The sequence below is a fragment of the Phascolarctos cinereus genome, unplaced genomic scaffold (genome assembly GCF_003287225.1).
Source record: "Phascolarctos cinereus isolate Bilbo 61053 unplaced genomic scaffold, phaCin_HiC Scaffold_8;HRSCAF=390, whole genome shotgun sequence".
In the NCBI taxonomy this organism is placed as follows: Eukaryota; Metazoa; Chordata; class Mammalia; order Diprotodontia; family Phascolarctidae; genus Phascolarctos; species Phascolarctos cinereus.
In genome coordinates, this window is record NW_027556291.1 from 72,894,317 (window position 1) to 72,913,951 (window position 19,635).

Consider the following 19,635-nt stretch of genomic DNA (forward strand, 5'->3'; position numbering starts at 1 on the left):
ACTGTGCCACCTAGCTGCCCCCCAGTTATGGTATATGAAGGTGATGGAATACTATTGTGCTGTAAGAAATGACGAAGGGGATGGTTCCAGAAAAACCTGGGTTGGTTGGTTGTTTGCTGCAAAGGTGCATCCACGAAGTTTTATTGCATTTAGGTCAATGGAAGACAGTGCTGGTGATGAGAAGGTCACAAGATGCACAAGTCTTCAGTAGTAAGTGACTATTGCTGTTGCTGTTTCTGACTCTCTGCTATGTCTGGTAGTATGTGCCTCCTCTAGCATTAAAGTCACCCAGAATTATAAGCTTATCTTCTTTCAGCACATTGATGTTGAGAGTCTCCAGGTCTTCATAAAATTTTTCTTTGACTTCATCAGGGTTAGTCATGGTGGGAGCATACACAGTGATGCTGGTGGCATGGTGTTTTCCTGTAAGTGGCAATCTCATTGTTATGCATTGTTATGGGAGGCATGCAAGCTTGTTGACTAGATTAGTTTTGATTGTGAAACCTACGCCAGCTTCACAGTGTTCCCCTTTGCTGTGGCCACTCCAGAAAAATGTGTGTCCAGCTCTGACTTTGGCAAGCCGGCCTTCATTTACCAACCTTGTTTCACACACGGCTGCCATTTGGATGTGATATCTCATTGTCTTTCAGGTCTACTGAATCTTCACAAAAGTTTTGTACATTTTTTGTGTTTTGATCTCAAGGTAGAATCACTGACTATCACGGTAAGCAGGCCAGGGTTGGATAAGCAGACAATTTTTAGGGCACCTTTTCTAGCCCCTTCCTCACACCAGGGGTTGAGCAGTGCGGTCCTTAAAAAGGCTGCTCAGACTCCCGGGGGGCTGCCGAATGTCACTGCTGCTTCGGTCCATCCAGTGAGAAGACGACCCTATGGCGTGGGCTGCCTGCGTTCCCAGTGTACCCACACTTGCTGTCTTGTCACTTGTTTGTTGCCACAGGACTTTGAAGTACATAAAAATGGCAAAATGGTATGGGTGATGGCTTTTGATTCGAGCATAAATTGGATTTAAGTGAAGCAGAGTTGCCCGAAATCATTGACCCCACCCTCTCTTCCAGAGTCATCAAAGTCCAGTGGCAGGACAAAAGTCAAGATGACTGGTGATGGTCCAGGGCGCAGTGGACGACCTTGGTGTCTTTGATGTTTAACCAAGCTCTAAGCTCTCCATAGCACCTGCTTCTACCACCTTCATGGCCTGTTGGAACAAATTTGCCTACTCCACTTGAGGAAGCCTGCTTAAGGTAGACACCCCCCCAACTCACTGAAAGTTTTGAGGTCCCTAGGTTGCTCTCAGCTGGGTTTAGCCCGTCTGCCAAGAAGGTTTTGCCAGGGTGTGGCTGCTGCACATTCTACAGCTTCTTGGAGTCACAGGTGACAGTTACATGGCAGATGGACACCAAAGGTAGAAAGCAGCCCCAAAAAGGGCTTGGCAGCCCTCACACCAGACCTGAACACCCATACACCCCAGTATTTTTAGGTACATTACTGGAGGCTTATTTCTAAGCAAAACAAACTCCAAGGGTATACAAAAATATTTATAGCAGTTCCTTTTGTAGTGGCAAAGAACAGGAATTTGAGGAGGTATCTATCAACTGGGGAATGGCTGAACAAGTTATGGAATACGGGGCAGCTAGATGGTGCAGTGGATAGAGCACTGGCCCTGGAGTCAGGAGTACCTGAGTTCAAATCCAGCCCCAGACACATAATACTTACTAGCTGTGTGACCCTGGGCAAGTCACTTAACTCCATTGCCTAGCCAAAAAACAAAACAAAACAACATTTTCAATTGGGATGGGAAGGTTGGGGAGAGAGAGGATGATTTTTGTTGATTTCATATATATGCATACATACCTACATATATATGGGAAAAAAATAAAGGAAGACAATGGGTACATATCAGACCAGCTGCTGATTGTTTTTAACATGCAAGGATTTCTGACACTGATGCTTTGGCTTCATACTGCAGAGAAAAGGGGGCCTCCTAGAGAAGGTGGTCATGGTATCATTCATAGCCTTAGAGCCAAAAACGATTCTCTAGTCTAAGCATTTGGTAAACCTTAAGTATGTGTGTGTGTGTGTGTGTGTGTGTGTGTGTGTGTGTGTGTGTGTGGAGAGAGAGAGAGAGAGAGAGAGAGAGAGAGAGAGAGAGAGAGAGAGAGAGAGAGAGAGAGAGAGAGAGAGAGAGAGAGAGAGAGAGAGAGAGAGAGAGAGAGAGAGAGATCCATTATTTTACATACTTTTACTCCCCACTACTACCCCACCCAGGCTTCTTGAGAACAGGAAAAATTTCTTTCCCAGCACATAACAAACACTAACTGAACTGAATAAAAATAAGAGTGCTGGGTCTGCAGTCAGAAAGACCTGAGCTCAAATCCAGCCTCAGATACTTGCTAGCTGTGTGACCTTGGGCAGGCCACTTCACCTCTGTCTGCCTCAGTTTCTCATCTATCAAACAGGAATCGTAACAGCGTGCACCTCCCAGGGTTGTTGTGGGAAACAAATGAGATAATATTTGTAAAGCGTTTAGTATAGTGCTTGGCACATAGTAGCTGGTATATAAATATTAGCTAATAACCAGTATTTTCATGGTGCTTTAAGGTTTGCCAAGTGTTTGACCTATTTATCCTGACTTAATCCTCTCAGTAGCTCTGGGAGGTAGGGAGAATATTATTATCCCCATTTTATGGATGACAGACAGAGGTGAAGTGATTTGCTTAGGGATACAGAACTAGTAAGTGTCGAAGGCAGGATTTCAATTCAGGTCTTCCTGATTTCAAGTCAAGCACTCTAACTGCTGGGTACCCATTCTACAGATATGGTTCAATGATGTGCACAAAGTCAAAGAGCTATTGAGTGCCAGAAATAGGATTTGAAATCAGATTCTCTGACTCCAAGCTGGGGGAAATTAATCTCTGATTACTTTTCTTGATCTCTCTTGCCCTTATTAGAATCTCTGCTTTTCCATCTCTAGTTTTTAGCTCAGTTAAGCCTGGGAGCTTCTTCTGGATCAGTGTTGACTATCACACCTCCCCCACCACTCCCCTAATTAGTTAAAATCTGACCAGCTCAGTTGGTTGGCAAGCATTAGGAGAGAAGTGAAATTTGCAAGCAGGCTGGGAAGTGACCCTTTCCCATTCTGCTCCCTGCCCCACTTCTTTTCCCTGTCTGCCAACAATGGGGCTCCACAAGGACAGACTGTTATATGTGTGGTATGTGTTGAAATGTGGGGTGGGGAAAGGGACAGGGAGATTGGAGAAAGGATATATATTTTTTTTTCCTCTTCAGGACACAACAATTCCGTAAATGACCTTCCTTCCTGACTGAGAAAATCCAGGACTCCGGTGGCCTGTTTCCTGTAAGGGCTTTTGGGTGATGTCAGGTTATAGGAACAGAAAGGAGAGGTCCTTTTCTGGGCTTGGAGCCCAGGCCTCAGAGGGAGGTTTCAGGATAGCATTTGGCCCACTTGACAGATAAAAGCAGGGCTGTAGGGGTGTGCTGAATCTGTTCGTGTGTGTGTGTGTGTGTATGTGTGTGTGTGTGTTGTGTGTGTTTTCTCTCTGATGCTGAGTCATGGCTCTGAGACCTCTCTGGTTAGGAACAACCACTCCCTTCCACCATACACGCCCCCTTTGGCCCCTCCTTGATTCAAAAGTTTAAAGTCAACAGGAAGAAGGAATATGAATTCAAGAACTTCCCCTAAGTGTTTCAAGTTTAGTCACTCCATATCTTGATATAAGGGTCTGCCCCTAGTTCTAGCCCTTCCCAGCCAGCGCCTACTGAGAGAAGGTTGACTGCTTCCTGGGCATCAGACTGGGGTTCTGTGCTTTGGTGGGGGTAGGCTGCACACAGCTGACAGTTCAGAAGGCAAGCTAAGATGGCAGGCTGGGGGCCCAGCGACAAACAGGAGCCTGAGATTGAGCTCTTTGTCAAGGTGAGTTTGCCTGGTGACCAATTTTCTGAGGGAGGGTGGGGTGGGGTGCTGGGGGAAGGTAGCAGGAAGAAGACGTTTTAGCAGGGGGCATCAGGAGGCCATTTTTTTTGCTGGGAAGATGGACAGTTCTCAAAGCATTACTCTTTGGAGTTCCAGAAAACAATCTGGGTAATTTGTCTTCACTCCAAGGTAGCAAGAATGAACAAATGTTGGGCTGCCAATGAGGAAGACCTAGGTTCAAATTCCACCTCCTGTGATCATTATCTGTGTGACTCTAGGCAAGTTACTTCCCCTCTGATTTTCTATTTCTTCTTCTATAAAGTAGGAAGGAAGGAGAGAAATATGCATTTATACAGCACCTACTATGTGCCAGGCCCTGTGCTAAGCACTTGGTCCTCGCAACAACCTTGGGAGGTAGGAGCTATGATAATGCCAGTTTTACAGATGGGAAAACTGAGGCAGGCAATGGTGAACTGACTTGCCTAGGGTCACACAGCTAGTCAGTGTCTGAAGCCACAGCTGAACTCAGGTCTTCTGACTCCAGGCTCAGCACTCTGTGCACTGTGGCACCTGCAGATGCCTCACTGGGATACTAGGGATAAATAGGGATTAAAATGCCTATAGTGGATACCTTCCTTGGGGGTGGTTGTGGGATGGGATAATCACAACTTGTAAACTTTCTGTTGCTCTAGATCTCTCAGTTATTGTTATTATCAAGTGAGATGAGCCCGAGTTGTCTGCCATAGGCAGGGGAAGAGCACTGATTCTAGAACCAAGCAGCCAGGCAGATCATAAGGATGAGCAGAGGGGCTGGAGCCAGCTGGGCTGAGGGTGGAGGAGATGGCTGAGACAAGCTCAGGCCAGCTTAGGGAGAGGCTACTTCCACTTTGGGCTCGATCTCGGAGTTTCCTTTGGAAAGCCCCTCCAGTCCCGGTGACATGCCAGGCACTGAACAAGGAAGAAAACAAGTCAAGCCTTCTCTCTCTTCTCTTGCTTATTTCCAGCATTCTACTTGGCTCAGCTGAAGTCCTAAATGACTCTGACACTTTCTATCTGTGTCATAAAAGAATCGGCCATTGGTAGAATGAGCAAAAGTCCCACCTCTGCCACTTACTAGCTGGGGGATCCTGGCAAGTCCCTTTCATTCTCCAGCCCTTGGTTTCTTCCTCTAGAATACGGGGGATACTAATAATAGTTGATGTTGAACTAGTGCCTTAAGGTTTACATACATTAGCTAATCTGACCCACTTGACAAGCCTGTTGGAATAGGTGCTATTATCCCCATATTATAGAAGAAAAAAAAAAAGACTCAGAGGTGAAGTGACCTATCCAGGGTCACACAGCAAGAATGGATCTAAATTCAGCAGGATTCAAACCCCTAGTCCAGCATCCTATCCCCATACCACATTGCCTGGACCTAATAATACCATGCTCCACACCTCTCTGTCTTGAAGGAAAGTATTCCAATTAACAACAGCAACAATTCTAGGGTCCTCAGACTTAATAACAAAAGCCTGACCTGTACACTCCTTTCTGGTGCTATTAACCCACACCATTGTTTAGCAAAAGTAGCTCTATGCCATAAGGTTAGATGAGAGGGGCCAGATACAGGTAAACCTCAAGGTGTTGTCCAGTTAGCTACGTGAAGAACACTTGAAGCCAACACCCAAGTACTTCTCAACCTAAAAGGCAGAGAGGATGCCATAGCAACACAGCTTCTAAGATGGTCAAAACAATTAAACAGATGGGCTGCCTGACTGCCTGGAAGCTTCCTCTTGGTTTTGGTGATAGCTGAGATAGCCCAAGAGTCACTGTGTCCCAACCATAAAGCTCAGTGCCTGGCACCAAGCGCTTGATCAAAGATTGCTGATTGATAGGTTTAAGCCATCCTCAGAACTTGTCACATTCTATACTGTGTTCTAAGTAGAGGCAGGCTAACAGATTTCCTCCTGGCCCAAAAGCCTAACATATTTGTCTTTGGAAGGAATAGTGATTTGCTTGTTGAAAACAGCTGGTGCAAGGAAACTGCTGAGACACTTTCAATCAGGAAGAGTTCACTACCTCACAGAGGCAGACCATCCCATTCCATTGTTAGAAAGCTCTAGTTGCCAAGTAGCTCTCCGTTAAGTTGAACTGAAATCTGCTTCCCTTTAACTACATCTTGGTGGTGGTATTGCTCGGTCATTTTTCTGACTCTCCATGACCCCACTGGGATTTTCTTGGCAAAGATACTGGAGTAGTTTGCCATTTCCTTCTCCAGCTCATTTTACAGATGAGAAAACTGAGGTAAACAGGGTTAAGTGAATTGCCCAGGGTCACGCAGCTAGTAAGTGTCTGAGGCCAAATTTGAACTCAGGTTTTCCTGACTCCAGGCCCAGGGCCCTATCCACTGCAGCACCACCTAGCTGTGTCAGGGTACATCTTAGTACTACCGTCCACCTATTGGTACTTTCCTGTAGGGCCAACCAAAACAAGGCAACTCTCCCATCACCCCCTGACATTTCTTCAGGCTCAACAGTCTTAGTTTCTTCATGAGCTCCCTCCCAGCTTTCCCTCCTTGGCTCCAGCAGATGACCTGGCTAGGGCTCTTTTTGCTCCATCATGATTCATGTCTTCCTGCCTCCAACTGGACATTTATTCCTGTTCTGTCTTTCATCTTCAACTTCTCCCTTTCCACTGGCTCATTCCCTTCTACCTGCAAACACTCAGCTCTCCTATCAGGGGCTTGCTAGAGCCTGCTTACACAGGTTCCCAATAGCCATTGTCTGATTTTCGTGGTTTGAGTTCTTGGTGTGGTGATTATCTAGACTTTAGAAAGTGATAGAGAAAATGTTCTTAATGCAGATGAAGCTTCTGTATTGGTCCTATTTTGTTCAATATTAACCAGCACCCCCTTGCCTTTAGCCATTTAAAAAAAAATCCTTCCCTTGACCTTCAAATTGTGCATCACATAACTTCCTCTGTAAAATGGGCAGCTAAGAGTTGCCATTTCTGGAGCACAGGCAGCAGTATGCTTTCCCAACAAGATCTTATTTGCCCCTTGCACCAACCTGCAGAAGCTGGAGCTTATAAGATCATCTCCACTTTCAAGGCTGGCAGGTAAAGTGATTTGTCTGAGGCAGCCCCACTCTGAGTCTGGAGAACCAAAGGTTTCAAAACCTTTCTATGTTCTCTAGTCAGCTTTTCCCGCCCATGTTCTTCTTTGGACTTTATCAGTTGTCTGTAACTCCCAGACACCCAAAGACTAAGATTTGGCTGTTTACACACTACCATTGATGATTTTGTGAACAGAGGGGCAGCCTCCTCTATGCCCTGGCAGTGTGTGATGCCTTGATCTGGCCTCTTGGGGCTCTGAGGAGTAGCATGATTGGGGAAATAGTTCAGGACAGCTGCCATGACTGGGCATCCAACCCCAGCAACTAGCTCATAGTAGGTATTTCATAAAGGTTTTTCAAAATGAATCTGTTTTAGCTACCCATCAAGTGTGTTGCAGGGCTGGGAGCCTCTCCTGTCTCCACATTTCTTTTTTTTTCTATTTTGAGTCATCTGAGGGTTTTTGTAGCAACATCATCTGAAAAGAAGACCAGTCACAGATTCCTGGATTTCAGGGTCCAGGGTCTAGATCTGGTAAGGTAGAGGGGACCATTTTTTCAGGCACACAGAATAAAAACTGCCTCCAATTCCTTTTCTCTTCTTCCCCTCTGGCCAATTTTCCAGGGAACACTTGGGAGATGTTTCACCAATCAGGTTGGGAATTTGTGTCATGGCCCTTTAAATCAACACATCAAAGAAAAAAAAAAACAAAATTGGGTTTTCCCAGAAAACTTGGCTATGTTCTCCCTCCTCCTCACACTGCCCCCCCCATGAATATTCTCTTGTGCCCAAAGGGTGCCCTCCCTTCCTGTTATGTCTGCTGTCAAATTCCATTCCCTCCCCCACTTCCCATGTTAGGGCTCTGTTCACTCCCTCCAGTTCAAGATGGATCTACTGTGTACTCTGACTTCCCTATACAGGCATCACAAAAGAAAGCCTGCTGCCAAAGACTGATGAGGTTCACTCCCTTCCTCCCCCCACCCCACACACAGAAAAACGGCAACCAAAGCTGAGGGGACACTGCTCTGTCCCATCAGGGAGAAAGAGACGTGAAGCAAAATCTTACAAGAAATCCAGGAGTTCCAGAGCATTTGCAATGCTGTGTATTCTGGTTGAGAGAGAGCTAAAGGACAAAGGGCTAGTCTGTCCTCTTCCACAGAAATGGAGCTGAGAGGTCTGGGCGTCTGAGAGGCTATTTAGAATCTCAAGACTGGGCTGATTTAGAATCATAGAACAGGTGAAAGCTGGAAAGGTGAAAGTGGCCCTGGATCTGGGGGAGACAGAGAAGCTCAATTGGAACCCCTGCTCTGTCACTCCCTGTGTGACCTTAGGTAAGTCACTTTCCCTCTCTAGGCCTTTGCTGTCAAATGGACTAGCTTCCACCTCTAAATCCTCTCTGATCAGTGTCCTCCTCTGTCAAATGAAGGATCTGGACCAGTCAGTCAACATGCATTTATTAGGCATGTGTCAGGCACTGTGCTAAATGCTGGGGGTACAAAGAAAGGCAAAAAACAATCCCAATTCTTGAGGGGCTCACAGTTTATGGGGGAGACAACAAGCAAATATGTATAAACAACCTATAGACAGGAATAATTGCAGATCATTTTAGGGCAAGGCATTGGGTTGGGGAGGGGAGGGGATCAAGAAAGGCTTTCTATGGAAAGGCCTCCAGTGAGTCCCTATTGCCTCCAGGATCCAAAAAGAAAATACTCTGTGTGGTATTCAAAGACCTTTATAAAGCAGCTCCCTCCTCCCTTTCCAGTCTTCTTACACCTTATTCTCCAGCATGTACTCTCTGATCCAGTAACATTGACCTCCTTGTCCTCTTGGCTCTGGGCATTCTCTAACTCAAGCAAACAGGGTGAAGTGAGTTGCCCGGGATCACAAAGCTAGTAAATATCTGAAGCCAGCTTTGAACTCATGAAGATGAGTCTTTCTGATTTCAAGCCCATGCTCTATCCACTTGGCCACCTAGCTGTCCCTTGGTGATGAGATGACCAAGTGATATAATATATATAGAGAAAAAACTCCCAGGACAGACCCTTGGGAGACACCTAGGGTTAGTGGGTGTTACCTGGAGGAAAATGCAGTGAAAGAGATTGGGGATCGATTAGTTAGACAGGTAGGAGGAGAACCAGGAGAAAGCAGTGTCACAAAAACTAGAGAAGAGGGAGAATCCAGGAGAAAAGTGAATGGACAGTGTCAGAGGCTGTGGAGAGGTCAAGAAGGATGAGGATTGAGAAAAGGTCATTGGATTTGGCAGTTAAGAAATCAGTAGTAACTTTGGAGAGAGCAGCTCCAGTTGAATGATGAGGTCAGAAGCTGGAGTGAGAAGAAGTGAAGGCAGCAAGTGTAGATGGCTTTCTAAAGGAGATGAAAAGGAGGGGAGACGGTGAATGATAAGTAGTGGGGATTTTTAAGGCTGGGAGATTTGGATGGGGTTGTAGGCAGCAGGGAGGGTGGTAGTAGATAGGGAGTTGTTGAAGACTAATAAAAGACTGTGTGACCCTGGGCAAGTCACTTAACCCCAATCGCCTCACCGAAAAGCAAATTAAAAAAAAAAAAGAGTAATAAAAGAGTGGAGATGATAGAGGGAAGTCTGCTGGAGAGGAACAGATAAGTTCTCAGATCTCACCAATTCCAGGGGTTCAGTTATCCCAGTTTTCTATCCATAAAATGAAAAGGGTGGAGTGGATGATCTCTCAGTCCTCTCTTAGTTTGAACATTCTGTATGTTAGTAAAGCTTATCTACCTGTAAGGATATTGACGCCCATAATGGTGACTTGCCCGAGGTCAAAGTTCTCTTTGTCTTCAGGGAGCTTCTGGGCTCTCACAAGGTCTCAGTGTTTATTCCACAACTCACTGAGGTGTGAATTGACCAACTTGTAGAGCAAAGCCCTTCCATGACTTAGCAAGCATTCTTCAAGAGCTGCTGTGGCCTAATACTTCATCACCTTGCAACCAACCAAATTGGAAAGAGGTGAAAGACCTGAAAAGATGGAGGAGGCATTTTCCAGCAAGGGGAATGTCAGGAACCAAGTCTCCCCACAGAAAGCAAGCAGAGTGGGAGTAGTTTGAGGGAAAGCTTGAGGCAGCCTTGAATGCTTTGGAGCAGAGAAGAACTGGGTGTGATGATTCAATGGGCAAGAAAATGGAGGCTGGCAGTTTCTTAGGAGATTATTACAGAAATTAGAAGGTTGGCAGGCCTGAGGACCAGCTGTTGGTAGAGGTTTGTGTCAGAGAGGAGGCAGCACATTTTCTAGGGCTGCCTCTAGAAGGATGGGAAACTGGCCACATCTGAGAAAGCAGGAGAAGACTGGCAGTGCTTGACAGGAGGCCACCCAGTTCTCTCTCACAGCCCTGGGCCAACATGGGAATTCTCTTGATTTGGGGCCTGGAATTTGTCAGAATTCTATAGCCTTTTACCCAGCTCTTTATTCACTCTGTGTTCCCCTCTAGTCCTCATCCGAACCTCAGCCTCTGAGTTGAGCTGCCCTGTAAGAAGGAACCTTCCTGGAGTGGGTGGGGGAAGGGAGTGGGGGGCAATGTCACTGACTCTAGGTCTGACTGCTGCCTCAGCAAAAACACCTAACTTGATGTGTGGGAGTGTAGGAGAAGAGGTGAGCAGAGGCATCCCGAGTCTGGATATATAAACTGGGGTGCCAGTTTATATATCCACCCCAAACTAGACCTTTGAGCAGTCAAATACCCAAGTTCTATACCCCAGAAGGCTGCAGCCTGGTGGGGGGGTGGCTCTCATCTCTCCCCAAACCTCATCAGGTCAGCACAGGGGAAGTGAGAAGATTAGGGATTTCATTTAGAATGTGCAATCTGAGTTGATAGTGTAAAACCCACTAAAAAATATGACTAAGAATTGAGCTCCAATTTTAAGAAAGCAGGAATTGGTCCTTCTTTCCCTCTTTCAATATATTTATTACCCAATTAGAGAGCCTATCTACTGATGCCTTAATTGGGCTTTTGGGTCCCTTAGTTCTTTTTGGTTGTAAAATTCTTTACTTAGTTAAAATTTGCTGGAGGTTTACCACTCATTTTTCTATTCAGAGGCGGGAGCGGTGAAAGGTCTTAGCCATGTGACCAGTGGGAGCTGGAGCTGCTGCTGGATGGAAGCGGCACCTGGTGGCTGGCCATGCTGCCCACTTTATGTGTTGTTTGATGTTTTGATGTTTAAACCTGCAGTGTTGTGCTTCTGCTCTTTTCTTTTTGCCTGGTTTTGGGGAAAGCTCCCATCAAAGGAGCAGAGGAATTCTCTCATTTTAGAGTCTGTAAATACAGATAAGTACATGGCCTCCCATCTGAAATGATAGGGCCCTTTGGATGTCCTGGTCCTGCCAGCCTTCCCAGACCACCCTGCTCCCACCTCCCCTGTTCCTGATTCATTGTCAGGATAACCAGCTGGTTTGTTCCGGTCTGAGAAGTTTCCCCAGACAACCAATTAGTTACTTCTAGGGTACCCAGATCTTGACCTCCCCTCATGGAAGTCTCCTTCCCCAATACATGCAGCCAAGATGGCCTCTCTGTACCTGACTCTGGGCCTGCAGTCAAACCTGGGTCAGGTGGTTGCTGCACCAGAGAGTCCCCAGGTCCCCAATAGTTGCCTCAGTGCTTCCTTTAGTCCTCGGTAGGCAGGCACTCTCGCCCTGCCCTGGTCCCTGCCCATCTGGAGTATGGTGGGAGCCAGAAAGAAAGGAGGGCTTGGTGAAGGAGGAAGATAGAGGCAGTGAATCGAGACCAGGGGGCCAGAGTTTCCCACCCCAAATTAGCCCTTGGAGCAGCCAAATCCCCAAGTTCTGTAGCCCAGGGGGCTGTGTCCCCTGCAGCCTGGTGAGGATCAGGGGGGCAGAGACTAGGAGCAGGTGGGAAGGGAAGAGGAGGTAGCAGGGGGAGAAGCAGGGTGCAGGGATTTGGAGGATGCCGCAGGAAGACTTTGCAGTGTAGAAAGACTAATAAAAATCTGACAAGCCTTCCCCCCTTTTTTTCTTTTTCTTTTTTGGTTGGGCAATGGGGTTAAGTGACTTGCCCAGGGTCACACAGCTAGTAAGTGTCAAGTATTTAGTCTGAGGCCAGATTTGAACTCAGGTCCTCCTGAATCCAGGGCTGGTGCTCTATCCACTGTGCCACCTAGCTGCCCCCCCCTTTTTTGATGGGGCAGAACATTTTTATTCTTTCAACATTTAACATGTAACATTCAAGTCAATGAACTATGCTCTCCCCATTTGAAAGGGTGACCTCCAGCCCCTTCCCTGCTGGGCTCTCCACTTGAGGCTGTTGGAGTGAACTTTGAGGCCACCTACTAAAGAGTTAGGGGGTAAGGGCAGGGGGTCTCCATGGCCCCAGTCACAGTGACTCTGAGGGCACATAGGAGGACTGATCTTCTCAAACCCCTCCATCTGCCAAGGCCATCAGGGATGCCCTGAGATAAGCCTTGCTTGCAACAGCAGGGTAGCTCTCTCTTCTCCTTCCCTACCCAAAACTGCCAGGAGGTTCTCAGGGAGGATGTGAGACCTCCTGGGGTGGGTCATTGCACCAGATCTTCCTTCTGTAACCTCAATTAAAGCTGCCAGCAGATTCTCAGGAATGGTCTGAGGCCTTCATGGATGGCTTATTGGTTGATCTCCCTGGAGACCACCACAGAGGCCTTGAGATCACCTTGGATGGGCAAAAAATTCAGGTCCATGCACCAAGCAAAGGTCCATGAAGATTATCAGGGAGTATCTGAGATCTCCTTAAATGTGTAACTATTAGGGGCAGGTAGGTGGTGCAGTAGATAGAGCTCTGGCCTTGGAGTCAGAAGGACCTGAGTTCAAATCCAGCCTCAGACACTTGACACTTACTAGCTGTGTGACCCTGGGCAAGTCACTTAACCCCAATTGCCTCACTAAAAAGAAAAAAAAATGTGTAGCTATTCTATCTCTTCCATCTCCTGCACCAACCAAAGCATTGCGAAGACCCTCAGGGAAGCCCTGAGGCCACCTGGGATAGACCATAGGGGGTGGCATGGCCTCAGCCACATCATCCCCTTCACCACCCAGATCCATAAAAAAGAGATTCAGGAGGCCTGGAGGCCCCCTTGCATAGACAACTGGGGGAGGCATCACTCAGACCCCTCCATCCCCTCCACTACCTAGCGTTCCATGGACATCATCTAGTTGGACCTGAGGACCCCTAGGATGGGCAACAGGTGGTAGTGGCAGTCTAGCCAGTCCTCTTCCGGGCAGATGCCATATCTGAGGACCTCATGACACCTCTAAAGCATGATGGACAAGGGCAGCACACCTATCCTTTCTTCCTTTCCCCTCTGGAGACTTCACAGTTATGCCTGTAGGATGGTTTTCAGACTACAGACCCTGGAGGATGATCAGTTGTGGCCTCGCTCTCCTATGGTAACCTTGGAACACTGGCATTCTGAATAATTGAGTTTGCTCCATAAATTTACAGCCTAAAGCAGGTATTTTATGGTCACATATGCTTGGGGTCACAAACTCGAAAATCTGATCCTGCTTTAGAAGAATGATGGTGATGATGATGATGATGATGATGATGATGACACTGACAACCATGATTAGTGTTTATATGGACAGCTAGGTGGTGCTGCAATGGATAGAGTGTTGGGCCTGGAGTCATGAAGATTCATCTTCATGAGTTCAAATCTAGCCTCGGACACTTATTAGCTGTGTGACCCTGGGCAAGTCACTTCCCCCTGTTTGCCTCAGTTTCCTCATCTGTAAAATGAGGAGGAGAAGGAAATGGCAAACCGCTCCAGTATCTTTGCCAAGAAAACCACAAATGGGTCACAGAGGGTTGGATATGACTGAAAAACAACAATGTTTATGTGGTGCTTTAAGGTTTGCAAAGTGCTGTACATAGGTCATGCCATTTGTTATTCACAAAAATCTTATGAGGCAGGTGCTATCATTTTCCCCATTTTACAGATGAGCAAACAGAGGTCAAGTGACTTGCCCAGGGTTACGTAGCTGGAAGGAAGGAAGGAAAGAAGGAAGGAAGGAAGGAAGGAAGGAAGGAAGGAAGGAAGGAAGGAAGGAAGGAAGGAAGGAAGGAAGGAAGGAAGGAAGGGAAAGGAAGGGAAAGGAAGGGAAGGAGGGAGGGAGGAAAGGAAGGAAGGAAGGAAGGAAGGAAATAAACATTTATACGGCACCTGCTATGTGCCAAGCACTGAGCACTTTACAAATATTTTCCCATTTGATCCTGGGAGGTGGGTACTATTATTATCCCTATTTCACTATTGAGGAAAATGAGGCAGACAGGTGAAGTGACTTCCCCAGGGTCACACAATTAGTCTGAGGCTGGATTTGACCTCGGGTCTTCCTGACTCCAGGCCCAGGGCTTAGTACACTGCATCACGGTAATTTTTTTTTAAAAAAAATTTAATGTAAAGTAAAGGTAAAAAAAAATCCGTTTGGGAATTGATCAGAGTCAGCAGCCATTCACTGGGCACCCATCAGGCCGCTAGATAAACCCGGCGGCGAGTGCTGGGAGTGCGGCTGTGTGCTCGGATCCAAGCCCACGTTTACCATTGACCAAAAATGACAGAGCATCTTCGTCAAAACCCGAGGCCTTCCCCCCCCCCCCGCCCCCGAGCATCTTGACTGTGGTCCTCCCTCCCCTAGGAATCCACCACCGAGGGCGAGCCCCCAGCCCGCGCCCGCCCGGCCCCCGACCCTGGGGGCCCCGGGCCCCGGCCAGGACCACGGCCACCTCCCAGCTCCCGAGGCCGCCGCAGCGCCCCCGCCCCCAGCGGAGGGAGCTAGCGGAGGAGCGAGCGAGCCGCCCCTGGCCCTGTCACCGCCCCTGCCGCCGCCCCCTCTGCTGCGCCGCCGTGGAGCCGTTTTCGATTCCGAGTCCGGTAGATTTTTGTCCCTCCGCGCTCGCCCTCTCTCCCCTCCCCTCCCCCCGCCCAGCCCCCACCCCGGCTCCAGACTGCGGCCCCCCCACCCGTTTCTTTCCTCTTGCCGGAAAGCTCGCGGAGGCGGAGGCGGCGGCGGCGGCGGCAGCAGCCTGTGGCCCTTCTCTTCCTTCTCCTCTTCTTCTTCCTCCTCCTCCTCCTCCTCCTCTTCTTCCTCCTCCTTCCTCCTCGTCGGGAGGCGGCGGCGGCGGCGAGATGCATCCCAGCGCCCCCAGCTATCCCACGGCCTCGCTATACGTGGGGGACCTGCACCCCGAGGTGAGCGAGGCTATGCTGTACGAGAAGTTCAGCCCGGCCGGGCCCATCCTCTCCATCCGCGTTTGCAGGGACATGATCACCCGGCGCTCCCTGGGCTACGCCTATGTCAACTTCCAGCAGCCGGCCGACGCCGAGCGAGCCCTGGAAACCATGAATTTCGATGTCATCAAGGGCAAGCCGGTGCGCATCATGTGGTCCCAAAGGGACCCCTCCCTCCGCAAAAGCGGCGTGGGCAACATCTTCATCAAAAACCTGGACAAGTCCATCGACAACAAGGCTTTGTTCGATACCTTCTCTGCCTTCGGCAACATCCTCTCCTGCAAGGTGGTATGTGATGAAAATGGGTCCAAGGGCTATGGATTTGTACACTTTGAGACCCGAGAGGCTGCTGAGAGGGCCATTGACAAAATGAATGGGATGCTGCTCAATGACCGCAAGGTCTTCGTGGGGCGCTTTAAATCCCGCAAAGAGAGAGAGGCGGAGCTCGGGGCCAGAGCCAAAGAGTTCACCAACGTTTACATCAAGAATTTTGGCGAGGACATGGACGATCTGAGACTTAAGAGGCTCTTTGGTAAGTTTGGACCTGCTTTGAGTGTCAAGGTAATGACTGATGAAAGTGGCACGTCCAAAGGGTTTGGCTTTGTGAACTTTGAGAGGCATGAAGATGCCCAAAAGGCTGTAGATGAAATGAATGGGAAAGAACTGAATGGGAAAAAAATCTATGTGGGCCGGGCTCAGAAGAAAGTGGAGCGCCAGACTGAACTCAAGCGCAAATTTGAACAGATGAAGCAGGACAGGATCACCAGGTACCAGGGGGTGAACCTATATGTGAAAAATCTCGATGATGGGATCGATGACGAGCGTCTGCGGAAGGAGTTCTCCCCATTTGGTACAATCACCAGCGCAAAGGTGATGATGGAAGGGGGCCGCAGCAAAGGCTTTGGCTTCGTGTGTTTCTCTTCGCCGGAGGAAGCCACCAAAGCTGTCACTGAAATGAATGGCAGGATCGTAGCCACCAAGCCCTTGTATATAGCTTTAGCCCAGCGCAAAGAGGAGAGGCAGGCTCACCTCACAAACCAGTACATGCAGAGAATGGCCAGTGTCAGAGCTGTGCCCAACCCTGTGATCAACCCTTATCAGCCTCCTTCAGGTTACTTCATGGCAGCTATTCCTCAGACTCAGAACCGTGCTGCCTACTATCCTGCTAGCCAAATCGCTCCTCTCAGACCGAGTCCTCGCTGGACCGCTCAGGGAGCCAGACCTCATCCATTCCAGAACATGCCCGGTGCTATCCGCCCAGCGGCTCCCAGGCCGCCATTCAGTACCATGAGACCAGCTTCTTCACAGGTGCCAAGAGTGGTGTCCACACGTGTGGCAAACACGTCATCTCAGACCTTGGGTCCACGTCCAGCGGGGGCGGCTGCTGCAGGTACACCTGCTGTCCGCTCTGTTCCACAGTATAAGTACGCTGCCGGTGTTCGCAATCCTCAACAGCATCTTAATGCTCAACCGCAGGTCACCGTGCAGCAGCCTGCCGTTCACGTGCAAGGTCAGGAACCTTTAACTGCTTCTATGTTGGCATCTGCCCCTCCACAAGAGCAGAAGCAGATGCTGGGTGAACGCCTGTTTCCACTCATTCAGGCCATGCACCCTACTCTGGCCGGGAAAATCACTGGCATGTTGCTAGAAATCGACAACTCGGAGCTTCTTCACATGCTGGAGTCTCCTGAGTCTCTGCGCTCTAAGGTCGATGAAGCCGTAGCTGTGCTGCAAGCTCACCAGGCGAAAGAGGCTGCCCAGAAAGCGGTGAACAGTGCTTCCGACGTGCCCAGTGTTTAAAAGAAAAGATGAGGGATGAGAAATGGAACCCCAGCTTCGTCAGAAGAACAATGTCTATTGTGGGGGAAAAAAAAAAACATTGCAAACTAAAGAAAAAATGGGAAGGAAACTTTGAACTTGATGTACCAAGCAGATGCCAGGTCTAGCAAACTTAATGCTAGTCCTAGATTACTTATTGATTTAAAAGAAAAAAAACGAAAAAAAAGAAAAGAAACCCCAAAAAATAGTAAAATTTAAAAACAAATTAATGTTTAATAGATGGGGGTGGGGGTGGGGGTGGGGAATTTTCAGCACAGTTGTTGTTGTTGTTCCGTCGTTTCAGTTGTGTCCGACTCTTTGTGACCCCATTTGGGGTTTTCTTGGCAAAGGTACTGGAGTGGTTTGTCGTTTCCTTCTCCAGCTCATTTGACAGATGAGGAACTGAAGCATTCCTGTCTTTAACTTTGTAATTCTTTATTGTAGAAAAGCTCAGAATATCACCACTGTTTTAGATAACAGAATTGATAGCTGAGCAAGGAAACATAATTTGAATTATAAAATTCTTGCTGTAATAAAAATTCCTTTAACAGTGATAAAACAAGTGCCAATTAGTCCCCCTCACCCCATCCCAATTATAATTCCATAGTAAGGAGGGGGATAGAGCATCGAGTGCAGGGTTTGTTGTGGGTTGGTGCTTTTTTTGGTCTGTTTGGTTTTTTTTGTTTTGTTTTGTCCTGTTTTTTTTTCCAGGTGAGGAGAGATCTGAATGTTTGTAGGTGGAAGGGAATAAGGTAGAAAAAGAAAGAGGCAAGCTGAAGACAGGAGGGATAGAAATGTGTGAGATCAGAGTTCCTGAGAACCTGTCAGTAAAGCCCAAGTCTAGATGGCAGAGGAAGGATGAGAGGGTGGAGAGATTAGGAACTTGGAGAAGAGAAGGTTGGCAGCCATCCAGTAACCACTATAGGGTAGTGTGCCAGGCAATCAATGAGAGATTAAAAGAAGAATTGGCAAGTAGTGACAAGGGACCATGGTTTGGAAAGGAGTCCTGGAGAAGGTGGCTGGTGAACCAGGCCTAAAGCAAGTATAGCCCAGGCTCCCTTCAAATGTGGGCCCCTGAGAGTGAGACTGAGGCTTGAGGTGTACCTCAACTCTGTGTCTGTTGAAATGTGTGGTTTGGGAGGCCCTAGCCAATGCTTCTTTTCTACCATAACAAACTGGGGGGGTGGGGGTGGGGGTGTTGCTTGGGAAGACATAAACTCAAAACAAAGATATTTCATGATATTTCATAGTGGGGAACTGTCCTCTATACTATGAGACTCCAAAACACCAAGTAATTGACAAACGTGGGTTTAGCCCGAGCATCAGCAGGTATGGGAGATATATCCAATGCTTCTGGGGCCTGGGCTGCTTTCTCCTTAAAGGGACCAGGTCATCTTACAGAAGGGGTTGGTCCTGAGGCTTCTTCATCTCCTGAGGCAGGAAAAAGCCCAGCACGTATGAGGTTGGTGTTCCTGAGATTTGGCATTGTTCCCACTGCTCTGCAGGATTTCCTCCTGACCAAGCATTGCTGCCCTGGCAAATAATAGTGTGTGTTTTTATTAAATTGTTTCCTTTTAATAACACTGAGTAAATTTATTTTGATCGCAGTTCTAGAGCATAGACTAATGCCCACATAAGCGGTACCCCGGGCTGAGTCTTCTGCTTAGGCCTCAGGGCACCCAACATGGTTAGGAGGGTTCTAGCCTACTCAAGTCTCAATGGGGGCAGGGGGCGCGGTCTCCTTGTGGATGGTGTGGTATCTTTGGAAACTCCACTTCCCTGAGCAACTGCCTCCAAAATCTTGACCTTCATTAGAATGGATCCTGGTCGGGAAGTGACATACGGCAAAATTCTTCTCCCACGCTTTGGTCAATGTAGAAAAGTCCTGGTTGCCGGTTAGGTCTGCCTCTGAATACCTGGTAAGATGGTCAGACACCACAAAGATGTTATTTGGCTTTTTTTCTATCTCTTTTCAGAGATTAAAAAAAAAAAGGTGATACCTCCAAGCTCCAGAGGCTTACTGATACCTCTACTCTCCAGAGAAGCAATATGGGGCAGGTGTTTTCCTTTGAATGCACCAAACACATTGCACACATCTTTCATTTATTTGCTGCCATCTTGGGCTGGGGTAGAATCAGTTCCATAGCAGCTGGAGAGGCCTACCTTGGCCCAAGTACCCAGAATCACCCTGTAGCGTTTTCGTGGCTATATGCCTTTGGTGGCACCAACTGCTTTCACGTCCTTTGTATCTGATCACTTCCCATCTGCTGGTCCTTCCTTTCATAGCCCCAAATCTGCCATTCTCTTAATAGTAGGGTGCTGAGCTCTGGGAAATGAGGTTAGAGTCGATTTTCTCTCCTTACAGACCAAGAAAGGGGGTGTCATTTTCATAAGGAGAAAGGATAGAACAGTAACAAGAGAGGGAAGCAGCGTTAAGTGCAGGGTTTGGTATGTTATTGCTGTTGTTGCTGTTGTTGTTGTTTTTAAGAAAAGGTTCCTCCGAATGTAGGCAGAAGAGAATAAGGATGTGAAAAGA

At 47.9% G+C, this 19,635-nt stretch overlaps 1 protein-coding gene and 1 pseudogene across 1 annotated transcript in view; both read left to right on the forward strand.

The window, feature by feature from the left end:
- The first annotated feature begins 3,678 nt into the window (after positions 1-3,678).
- The window catches only part of CLIC2 (chloride intracellular channel 2), a 36,222-nt gene continuing 20,265 nt past the window's right edge, over positions 3,679-19,635 (forward strand). Inside the window, exon 1 of the mRNA XM_020975641.2 lies at positions 3,679-3,949. Coding sequence (XP_020831300.1) covers positions 3,893-3,949 — 57 coding nt within the window. The 5' untranslated portion in view covers positions 3,679-3,892. The remainder of the gene's footprint in view (positions 3,950-19,635) is intronic.
- On the forward strand, positions 14,993-18,680 carry LOC110200353 (polyadenylate-binding protein 1 pseudogene; annotated as a pseudogene).